The sequence below is a fragment of the Zonotrichia albicollis genome, chromosome 2, assembly GCF_047830755.1.
Source record: "Zonotrichia albicollis isolate bZonAlb1 chromosome 2, bZonAlb1.hap1, whole genome shotgun sequence".
Classification (NCBI taxonomy): domain Eukaryota; kingdom Metazoa; phylum Chordata; class Aves; order Passeriformes; family Passerellidae; genus Zonotrichia; species Zonotrichia albicollis.
The window spans coordinates 59,016,371-59,028,700 of record NC_133820.1 but is presented as its reverse complement, the minus strand read 5'-3'; the positions used below and the strand labels follow the sequence as shown (position 1 = coordinate 59,028,700).

Below are 12,330 nucleotides of genomic sequence, written 5' to 3'. Positions count from 1 at the left end.
GGTGAAATACAAATTTTTAGTTTGCTTCAGATATGAGATTTTAAAACAAATTGCTATAAAGATGTTGAAATACTATTAGTGATGTACATGTGTCCCATTCATCAACTTCCCATTCAAGAATAAGATTTATTATGCCAGAGCTGGGTTGTTTTGAATGAAATCACACTTTAATTAAATAGTTTCTGCTAGTTCAAAGTAGAGATCCTGAGTGTACCATCTGCTACAATGTCTGTATATTAAAATTATACTCACTAATTACACTGCGCTGGTTGGGTGGGGGATGGCATCAGAACCAAATTAGATTTAATAAACTTGGAAAAAAAAGTACACATTTAACATAAAAAAAGCTTCAGTATAAGAAACTAGAAACTGGTATGAATAATACCAAAATTGGTTTAACTCTATAAAAGGCTGGTTTTTATAGTGTTGTCTAAGAGGTATCTTTTCATCAAGCTTGATAATGCAAGTCCCCATGGATGACTGACAGTGTGGGATGTCTCCTGGCCTCTGTAGCGATCTGTGGTGAACAATTTAAGAATGAATATTCATAATGTTTTTGTTACCTTCTGGCATATTTTGTTACACTGTCCGTATGAATCCCAAAATTGGGTTAATCATCAGCTGAAAGGGGTTTAATGATCTGAAAATTAATTAAGAGCTCTCTAGTCATGCATGTACTGTATGTTTTCACTAGATTTAATTTACTGATAGAAACAGGCCTATTAGGATAATTACTAGATTCTGTAAGTAAAGCAGTCATAAACAACATTTTCCTGATGCAAAAGACTCATGAAATTATACTGCACTATGTAACTTCACAGCTCAAACTCAGGTAAGAGAAAGAGAAGAGAAAGAGAGAGAGAAAAGAGAAGCATATGGTATATATTTGTCAGCAGATGTGCCAGTGACACGGTGATTTCATCAATTAAAATGTAGACTGCTAGGAAAACAAGGTACCTCAAAGGGCAGATGGGAATGGATGATATCTGGGAGGAAATCAGAGAATCTTTGAGAATTCAAATGATGTTTGAAATTTGAACTAATAGCCTTAAAAACATAATAGGAAGAAGAGAAAGAAAAAAGCCTCACAGAAAGTTCCCTAGTTTGTGTGGTAAAATACACAGATAAAAGTCTTCAGTTCAGGGAAAGAAGAATGAGGAGTTGTGTCAGTGATGTCAGTGTGGTAGAAAGGAATCCACCCAGAGGCTGGGCTTGGGCTTCCCTTCCACTGTGAAGACAATTCAATGCTCAAGCAGCAGTACACCTCAGGAATCTGCTGTGCCAGAACAAGGTTGCATGGTTACTATTTGATTCCTCATATATCAGCTTTTAAAAAGTATCTCTTTGCTATGTTTTTTTTGTTAGTTTATTCTTCAGAGATGTAGTGAAATTCTATTGAGTTTTCTTTGTGATTTAAACTTTGATTCTGAAAACATGTGCACAGACCTCCATATGCAGAGTTTATGGAGTAAATGATACTGGTAATATGTTGCTACTCCTTGTTGAACAGCTTTTAAAATATGGGATGCTTAATAATGTCTAAAACCATTGTACCACTGGTAGGGAAATCTAGTATCAGTTCTGTCCTGGGTTGACTATATGATGCTTTTATCCCCAGTCGTCTCATTCTGTTTATGTTGAATAATAATAAGTTTTGTACCTTTAAGAGTGTTACAGAGAGTGAAGGGGGAGAGAGAAGAAGTGCGCAGTTTGTTTTCAGACACTGCACTCACTCCTCCACATTCCTGCTCCTGACTGTGTTGTCTGCGGACAGACAGCGGGACAGAGAGTTCTTCTTTTGCTTTTTAGTTAGTGTTAGCTAGCTGAGGCAAAGAAGTTCCCTGGACTGTTTTTTTTCCCCTTTCCTTTGAACCTCTTGGAACTGCTCTGGACTGAACACCCAGGAGAGCACCGGCAGCTGCAGCTGTGGCCCACCGGGCCGGCCCTGGCCTGCGACAATTCCAGCACTGAGAGACTGATCAGAGACTGAGTGAGCTGCTGCTTGAACCCGGGGTTTTCTCAGTTTGTCATCTCTTTTAGAGTGGCAAGGGGTCTCATTGTTTTGATACTGTTTTGGTCTTATTGTTTAATAAACAGGGGTTTTTTTCCACCTTTCTCCAAGGAGGTATTTTTCTTTCCTCCCGGACCAGTTGGGGGGAGGGGCCGATTGGATCTGCTTTTCCCACCGGAGCTCCTTTGGGGGGATTCTTCCCCAAATTTGCTCTAAACCTGGACAAGTTCCAAGTCCTATAATTTGGAGCTTTCTGGTTGATACAAATGTTTTCACCTTGTTTTCAATTTGGGCTTTTCTCCGTTTTTTTTTGGGTTTTTTTGGTTTTTTTTTTTTTGGTTTTTTTTTTTTGTTTGTTTGTTTGTTTGGGTTTTTTTTTTTTTTTTTGGTTTTTTTTTTTTTTGTCCCTTAAGTCTTTCCATTCTGGCCAAATAGGTTCTTTTATTCTTTGGGTGTTTGACTCCCTCTGCCACCTTCACCCAGTTATTTTATTTTGTTCCTGTAACTCGTTGTTTTCTCATCACTCTATGCGCAAATCCAGCTTTTCCCAGTTCTTCAATAAAAATGAGTTGTAAGAATACAGGAAAGGATGTCCTCACTTCTGTACAATCACAAAATCCTACACCTGGGGCCAGACAATCCACCAACTCCGAATTTCATATCTATGTCTCCAAAAAAAGAGCTAATAGAGACTCTTAATGAGAGCTCTTGAGAAGAAGAATAACATTTTCCATGGTCTCAGTTTGAAAGAAAAGAAAAAAATAAACTGTTTTGATTAAAACTTCCCACCAAAAATTTCAGCTGAAGACAGGCCTCCTGTGTGGGAGCTCTCTGCCTCAGCAGCTGACCGGCTGGCAAACACTGAAGCCCTGGAAAAGCCTCCCAGGATAGGCAGTATCACAGACATCAGTTCTAGCTGCCAGCCTCATTGCTCTTGCCTGTGGTAAAAGTGTTGTTTGTGCCACTGCAGCAGGTGCAGCCAAGTGGAGGAAACTTCTGTAGGGTAAAGGATGTTCATGTGAGAGCTCCTCTGGCCTTTGCTACTCAAATTGAAATGTCTCAGAGCAGTGTTAGTCAGGGAACACTTAACCCCAAGCAGTGCTGGGAAGCATGCAGCCCTCTCTGAGCAAAAATAATTTTATGGGTCATTGTTTTGTGTTACAAAAGGCTAAGACAAAAAGAGGCATTTCTAGGCTCCTGATCTAGACAATTTGGAAATCTAATCTCGCTTAACCTGAACTCTCAGAACTATTAATTTGATCCAAACTGTGCCACATAATTAGGTTGGCTATTCCCTGTGGTGCTGCACTATCTGCAAAAGACACTGATCACGTGAGTGTAGCACTTTGAAGCAATTTTGACCTGTATTGAAAATTGTTGAAGCTTAACTAATTATTTAGCAAAAATTCAAAAGGCGAAAGCTCCTCCTCCACCTCTACATTCCTTCCCTTCCTAGTGAAATCATGAGTGCTTGAATCAATGGAAGTTTTGCTACTGGTTTCTGCAAATGCAGAGAATAATTATGAGTTTTTACTGCCTTCTACCTCTTTTCATTTGGTTGGAAAATTATATTTTGCAGTAATTATTTGATAAGGCAATGAAAACTTCAGTTTCCATTTCCCTTCAGGTGCCATGAGAAGTTCTTCTGTGTAAATATTACATATCTTGGCATTTGTGGGGTAGATGTTGATGCCTTTCCTGAATTTCGAAGCAGGAGGAGAAACTTAAGGGTGGCTTTTTTCTTCTGATTGCAGAGAGGGTGAAAGTTATGTGGCATTTTCACTCACTGTCTTAGAGTCTAACATTGCAATGTTTTTCTTTCTTACACTCTCATGCATTATATAAAAGTAATTTAGAAATTGCCAAGTGGACAAAAACAATTGCACTGGAGATTTTTCTTGCAAATAAAATTGTGACAATTTTCTTTGAATTCTCCTGGTTTATGTTGGGCAGTGACTACACAGTACACTAACTAGAGACAAATGGAAGATTTTTTCCCCATAAGTACTTGAAAAACAAATTATTATTTTCATTTGCCTCGAGACAACTCCTTTGAACTCAACTGTTTAGATAGGAAGATTTAAACCTTTGGGGCAGATCATAAACAATTTAGAGATTGTGTGTTCAGCTGTGTTTTTTACCTTTTGAATCTGTATTGAAAATTCAGGGAAAAAAGTTGTATTGTTTTAGTGCTGAAGTTTCAAAAACAAGTAACTGAAAGATATTTTGTCAGTTTATTACAGAGATAGAAGCAGATTTATAAGTAATCTCAATTAAAAGTACCTTTAGGAAAAAAATTATTTCATAAATATTTTTAAAGGGGGAAAAAAAGAGGGAAATTCAGAGAAATAATGTTCATTCTTACCTGACTAAAATCTGATTGTCCTTTCCTCAAGGATTTTAAACCTAACACAGACTAATATGTGCTGATAGAAGCACATATTGTGAAAGAAAACAAAGACACATGCGCTAATCATCTCCAAACCATCATGTTTATACCTGAGCAGTACAACACATTTTGTTTGCCCCCATGCTGCTCTGGAAGAATTTTCAGTACCATGAGCCCACTGAGTGGTGCTAGTTCATGCACACACTTCTGGATTGCATTTATGCACTTAATTTTTATATAATCCGCAGGTGTTGCCCTGAATGGAGGTTTTGTATCACCTACAGCTGCTATATTGCATACCACAGAGGTGTGCTCCAGCACTGGAGGTTTCTCATCCAGTCTCTAGCATCCTGGCTAATTTGAAATACAAAACTGGCATGCAGTAATGGGCTTAAGATACACTAGTTTACAATTGGTTGAACAAAATTAATTTAGATTAATACATACCTTATTCAAAGCTTTTGGTTTCTAAAAATTTTATGCAAATACTATTTTGGCACATTTTCTGCTCAATGTCATGCTTCACACAGGCACAGGGATGAGAGAGGAGTGTTGAGCTCCTCTCCAGAGCCAGCACACCTCTGGCACAGAGGGTCAGGATGATAGGGGTGGGAGCAGGGAGCCAGCTGCCTGCTGACCCCACTCTTTCAAAGCTGGGAGCTGCATCCTCCCTACCCTGACCTCAGGAAGGGACCTGACAGATCTCCAGGATGGGAGGCTTGGGGAAAAGGCAGCACATTCCTCATCCTTCTCCAGGGAGGAGCTGGGCATGCCGTGTCATAGGACATTCAGGAAAACTGTTTGTCTTTTAGAAGCTGAATCTAGCTATATGTTAGCTTGGAAAATATGCCTAGTGCTGCAAAGCACTTGGTGATTTATTTAACACATTATTGGTGGGGGACTGCCTGCTCAGCTTGTTACATAATTGTTCTCTTGCATGCAGAGCCCACTGGGGTCAGTCAAGGTCATGGGAGCAGTTTGATGTGAGTGGATGTGACTGGAGTTCATTTGTTGCTGCCCCCTCTTGCCCACTGCGGAACGTGGCAAAGCAGATCATGCTTGCAAAAGAAAAATTCATTGCAGGAATGGGAGCATGCAGCATTACGTAGACACACCAACCTGTTGTTAATGAAGAAACCCATAGGGCATAATGTGGAGTGTCACAATCACTTGCCTCTAGGAATTTTGATTTTATAAAAAAGAATGTACTAAGAAGGGCAGTGGTGCTCTTTACACAGCCCATGCACCTTGTACACCACAGACAAATACAAGTTGGTACATTTTAAATGGCATCCTTTAAACTTGTTAGCACTTTTCTATCTCCCTTCTTGTGACTAAAATACTTTTCATATCAGAAAAGCTCACAAGAGTGTTAAATTCAACTTCTTTAAAGTCTAATAAAGCAAGTGCATGCTTGCTTGGTTCTAGTGCCTGTCAGATCAGCTTCAGAATTACTGTGGAAATAGATTAGTATGGCTACAATAACTCTAATTCTTTCAGCTCATTGGCAGGTTATAAGGTATGCTGAGTATAAAAAAAAAAAAATACCTCCTCACTGCAATAAGAGATCTGAACCCAACATCATTAGATAATATTATGTACAGGACGACATCACATCTTACTGTTAGCCAACACTCCCTTGGAAGATGACTGTACCTTGCAACAGAGCTTCCCATCAGCTCTCTTCCCAGCCCTGGATGTATGAATCTTCTGTCCCAGGATATGATGATATACATTATCCAGAGTGCCAAATTAAGATTGTATAAATTTAATGAAACAAGAAATAAGCAGCAGAATTAATTCACATAGCTAAATGATAAAAACGCCCCAGAAATCTTCAGTGAAATGTATGGAAACATATATATAAGAAAAGACAGTTTGATCTCTCAAACTTAAGTGAGGTATGAAAAATGCCTTGAGAAATTAGCAGGGGAACTAAAATTCACAACTTTAGTCTATAGTAAAACTCATGGACTCAGTAGAAAAACCAATCCAATATCCTCTTCTAAGAACTCACTGTTCTGTAAGCAGTAATTACTGATTTCTGTTCCCACAGAGTATAAAATATCATCACTGTGTTTCTGCTAAAGTTCTCTTCGGTTCCCTTGCTACCAACTGTAGCAATTCAATTACACTAAAGTCAGTGCAATGATTCATGGTCTTGGTTTTGCTTGGAGATTTAGAACTGACAAAAGGCTTATGTGCTTGGGAGTTCCTAAGTTTTTCTCTGCTTTGGCAATCAGTTGCATTTATACACAGTCTTGTTTATATCCTTGGACCATTGTAAACTACAAGAAGGTTGCATTATGAATACAAAGCATCATTGGTTCAATAAAATGGTGTATGCCAACTGAAATTACTGAGACCACACTTCTGCTCTCTGAGTCTTGTTTCAGTGGCTTTATTTTTTCTTAAACACCAGAAAGTAGCTTGTGTGTAGACCTGATAAGGCAGCTGGGAGGTTGCAGTGCAGAGAGCATCAAGTTTGGCTTGTGGTGAATTAGCCTTAATTATTCAAACTCGCGAGTGGCTTGATAGAAACCAACCATTGCTTTCTCTCTTCCTCCTTCTGCCCTCCCTTGGCTTTGCTGGTTCCATTGTTTATTGGTGTCTGTTTCAATCCAGTCTGCCTGTGACTGGCACAGATAAGCTGGGCTGCTCGGTCACAGGCAGGGAGCCATAGATAGGGAGTGAAGAACAGCTCTGCTATTGTCCCTTTACTAGAAATTAACTATAGTGACACAAAAGAATAAAAACTGTTCATCAGTTTTAATGTTCAGTGATCTATGTGATAGCTTTAACCTAAAGAAGATTCAGCAATTAGAGTGAAATTATAATTTCTGATTGAGATCTTCTGTATTTATAATTCTAAACCATATGTAAGGTTTGTATAGTCCTTAATGGTAATGTGGTGTTAATGTCAAAATTATTAAAACTGCAAAAATAAAGTGGCAGACTAGCTAAGATCCTATACTGTACTCGGTGAGACTTTCCCTGAACTGAAGAAGCTGTATTTAGATGTATCAGATGATTTTCATGCCTTCTTCATTAAAGCTTCAAGGCATAATCAATATTCTTATTTTCTTAATTTTCACTATGTGGGATAAAAATCAACGTTAATTAGCATAGTGCTGAGTTAAAGCCTGGAGATAAAAATCCTGCTGTGGTTCTTTAGTTAGCACAAGTGTAAATTTAGCTGAGAGGTTCTGTTCATAACTCGGGGTTTATTGGTCTGATGGCAACATCTGTACCAGTGAATGGAATGGGACAAGGCTCTCGGTCTGCAGGGCAGCTGGTGAGACTCAGCTTGCATTCCTGCAACTAAGCTCTCCAGCCCCCCTCCCAAGCCTGGACATCTTCATCCACAGTGCTTATCAGGCATTATTCCTCTCCTGTCTCCACTTGGTGTGCTGAAAGTGGGAGCTGGCTCTGACCAAAATCAGGCCCTTTCACTTTCTGGTACTGCGCATGCAGTGCAGTTTTGAAGGTGCTTCAGTCAGAGAGTTAAAATGTAAGCTTCTTGCAAAGGAGAGGAGGAAGAAGAAAGCAATGAATGTAAATATTTTAGATGATTTTCAGAATGGGGAAAATGCTATTCTGTTAATGCATTCATCTAGACTAATACTGAATGCCAGCTTTTTAATTTATTATCAGATACAGCAAAGCAAATGTCAGAGTAGTGAACATCTACACACTATCAAATATTTTTCACTCAGACATAGTTAAATTCTTGATGGCTTTTTTGAGCTAGAAGTAAGAGAATAGATAATGTCATTGTTTTGCAAAAATGCACTTAAATGGGCCATTATTTTTTTCATTCATTTTCTAAAAAGCACCCAAAATCCCCAAGTCATCTGGCATAAATGGATAGTTTAAAATAGTAGAATTAATGACCTAAACTCGCACAATGAAGATATCATTATTATAAATGGCCTAGAAAATATGTCTTTATTTGTTGAGAACCTGATATAAAACAAATTGTATCTTATGTACGAACTAGAACACAATTGCTGAAACTTCAGGTGTGTGACATTTGCCTAATCCCTGATGAAAATGGCAGTAACTGATCTCGGCAATATTGTTTTACCCATTGTGTGCTGGCTCCAGCATTCTAATATGGAACCTAATCAGGCACTTATGCTTACAGATTGTATCTCATTGATTTTCAAGCCTCCTATTCTTCAGGAAAACATTCTTAAAATGTGAAATAATCTCTCTGGATAAGTAATAAGTAATCTGATTTTTTGGGTCTTCTAAAGCAATCCTTGACAAAGAGAAAAATCAGTCACTAGCAGCAGATGGGATGATATGTCCAATATATCCCTGCTTTCTATTTTTTCTGTGATTAAGTTGTATGTAGACCTCTTGAATATACAGTTTTCCATATAAAAAGCTGCTATTAAGGCCATGAAGAGATTTTCAGGGATTAGCAAGTGCTGCCTGCAACTTTCTGCATTATTTAATACACTGTTCCTATTGCAGTACATTGACTAGTTTCTTTTGTGTCTTTCCAGAGTTTCTCCATGAAAGCCTTCAGTACTCCCAGCTTGGTAAGAAGAATCATTTTTTTTCCCATGATACTTATCCTGTTGATTTTAACAGAAACACATTTTTACTGAGCTTGCAGATATGCACAATGTGTCTCAAGAGCAGTGAATTTGCTCAGTCTTGGCATCTTCATTCTTAAGAGCCTTTTCAAAATGTAAATTAGAGACCAAGCCTAAAGAATCAGAAATTTTAGAGCACATGCTAATTGCAGAAATCTGAGATGGTTGCTCTGAATGGTAGGTTGTCAGTCAGGCTTGCATTAATGTGAGCTCTGAGGATTTGTATTGCTAGCTTAGGGTAACTCAAGAGGAAGCACAAATCTTTTCTCTCACAGGGATGACAGAACTAACTCCCAACTCTACCCACTTCCCCCTGAAGCTCTTTTAATTATTGTGATCTTGTTAGCATAATTCAACAACTTTAAAAATTAATTTGATGCAGATCAGTTAGAAACTGAAATGGTGTTTCTCACACTGCAAAATTACAGCATTACACAGAGATCTAAATTACTGGGAAGCTACTGGGTAGTCCAAGGCTTTTGAGGCTTTTTCAGATTACAGGATTTTTGAATCAATAAATTCTCATATAAACAAATTGACAACCCAACCAAACCTTTACCTCAAAATCCTGCAGCTAGTGCTTGCTTTTTAAGCTGTAGGGTTATAACTAAATATATTTCTATGGAGGTGCAGGGGATGTTTCCTGAGCAAGTAATAACTCTTCAGTTAAAGAAAGTTAATATTTTAGATAGATTAAATATGTTCAGAGCCTTGCATTTGAAACAGTAATTTTTTGGAGTTCACTTGAAGGGAAGTTGTGGTCTGATAGAAGAGTAAATGAATTGAGAGATGTGGTGCTGTATTCAATGCCAGGTGCAGAAATCACTTGGCAGAGGTCTTTGTATTTCTGTCCTACAATGAGGTTCAAGAAACCCAGGATGTCGTGTCTTTACAGCAACAGGAGTGTCTGAAGGTGTCTTTGTCTGTCCTGCAGGTGGAAGCAGCAGGAACTGTGATGCTGCAGGACTGGCTTTTGCTTAGGCAGTTCAGCATTCTCACAGACCAGTTCACATGCCAGACTCACAGCTTTGCTTGCAAGTTTTCAAGGGTGACTTGTTGGTCTTGAATATATTGCTTTATTGTCATGACAAGGAGGTTTCAAGAACTGTGTATTGACATAAGGACAAACAGGGTATTCTTACCAGCTGATGGCAGAGTGGAGAGTTGTAGTGCAGCTGGTTTGCCTTTGCAAAGAAATAGAGGTGTGAAAATTTCTGGGAAAGTTACAATAGTAGGCAACAGCAGGAGAAATTCCCAGCCTGATTCAGAGCAGGCTACAGGCTGCCAAAATGCTCTCAACATTCTTACCATGCTCCTTGAAGAATTACAAAACCAAGAACAAGATAGATCAATCTGATTTAAATCATACAGGGAGTGGCTTAAGCAGGTTTGGGAATTCTGCTCTTTGTCTCTGTAGGATTATAATAAACCTTTCTATCAAATTTCTTTCTTAAGCCTCTTGTAATGAAGACAAAGAACACAGTGGTTGGTAGAACAATGCAGACATCATATGTCTGTAATGATGACCTTAACAAGCTCTGGGAAACAACAGTACAAAACGTCTACTGGTGGAGGGAAGAAGGGCATGTCTCTCGCATCCAGCAGATGTACTAAATAGTTTCACTGCCTTGTACCAGGAATGTCTTCACAGAGTTAGGTTCTGTGACAGGAATTCTTTCACCAGCTCAGTGACTTTCTTTGTGCAAGACTGCAGAGTAAGGTCTTCCAAAACTAATTTGGCCCAACTGTAAGCCATATGAGTTTTGTCTTTATTGTATCTTGCCCTGCCTGAAACTTCTAAGCCCCAGCATGTGATTTTACTTCATCACAGCAGAGGTACATGTGAGATTTTGTGCCCTGGAGCGAGAGCTGGGAAAGGTACTGATGTATGTGGAATTGCACAGTACAGGAGAGAGATCTAGAGATAACTGCTATGCACAGCTGGTGAGAGCAAATGTAACAGCAGCAGAGAGTATCAGAGGATCTTTAATGTTGAGAGTGTATTTATGTTTGTGCCTTGTGAGACTGTCACTGCCAACTGAGCTGCACAGTGGGGATGAAAATAGCACATGTATCCACGTTTGGTGCAGCTGTATTTAGGACATTATCTTTAAGTCAAACCCTGTCTTCTTGTCTCTAGTAAGAGTAGTTATGCAACCACTGCAGGAATGGCAAGAGGCACAAGACAGGAAATGTTTCTGATGAGGATAAAAAGTGAATTGAGCTGGCAGAGAGGAGTTTTTCTGGCTTATAAGAAAAGTGAAGATGAGATCCTTCCAACATCATGCTGATGCTGAAAAATGTGTGCAGGAAAGAAAAATGAGAAGATGGAAGAAACAGGCAGAAAAACAGGGAGAAGGATGAGACACAAGGCAAATTAGCTGGGTGTGTAAATGAGGCCTGGAGAGATGGCCCAATATACATTAGCAAAGAACAACATGGAAAGGGTGAAGCAGAATGGAAGAAATTTGGGTCAGACTGGGCCAAGAAATGAGTAGGAAATTAAAAATAAGATTTAACATGATTTGCATGTTGCTCTGTTTATCCGAATATCTGGGCAGTGAACTCTTTGACAACAGTCACTATCTTATTACACAGCAATAAATGCTTTCCCACCTACACATTTCCTATCTGTTGCTAACACAGAGGACACTGTGCACGCCTTTGGCCAAAAGCCACAGCAGCTCTTGCAGATAATCACCTCAATTCTCCATTTCCAGGTATCGATTATCTGGTAAGGACAGTAAAGTTGAAACTATAATGACTGGATTTTCATTCCCAGTCTTTGTAGTTTTGGAGGGTGGTTCAGGCTACTCCAGGCACTTCAGCATTTCCAGCAAAGGGGTTCTACACTAGGGATGGGCAATAATTTGCTACCAGAATCTTTTATACTTGTATCCTATCTCAGAATTTGTAGTAGTTTGGGGACTGATGCAACCACTCAGGTTCTTTTATTCAGCCTGTAAGTAGCACAGACAACTTTCTTTTGCTGATCAAATTGTTCCCAGGGACATCTGGAAAACCATGAGACAGATTTCTTCCCTGTAAATAATTTAGGCAGATCATCATTTACCTGATGATGTATGTGTGTGGTATATTTTTAGTGGTACATTTTTATCCATGTATTAACTATGCACCTGAACTCTAATATATTTTCTGGTCTGTTGCCCTTATCATACTTACACTTTAATGGATGAGATAAGCCACACTAAAGATATCTTGTGTAAACTTCTGGTAGTTCTTTAATGGCCTGCAGACATCTTGATCATTAGTCCATTACTTATCTGCTTATCAATTAACAATCCCAAGCCATTCAGTTGAAC

General features: G+C 38.9%; 1 protein-coding gene across 1 annotated transcript in view; it reads left to right on the top strand.

The window, feature by feature from the left end:
• The first annotated feature begins 8,914 nt into the window (after positions 1-8,914).
• The window catches only part of SPATA13 (spermatogenesis associated 13), a 158,827-nt gene continuing 155,411 nt past the window's right edge, over positions 8,915-12,330 (top strand). The window contains exon 1 of the mRNA XM_074535247.1: positions 8,915-8,950. Coding sequence (XP_074391348.1) covers positions 8,924-8,950 — 27 coding nt within the window. The 5' untranslated portion in view covers positions 8,915-8,923. The remainder of the gene's footprint in view (positions 8,951-12,330) is intronic.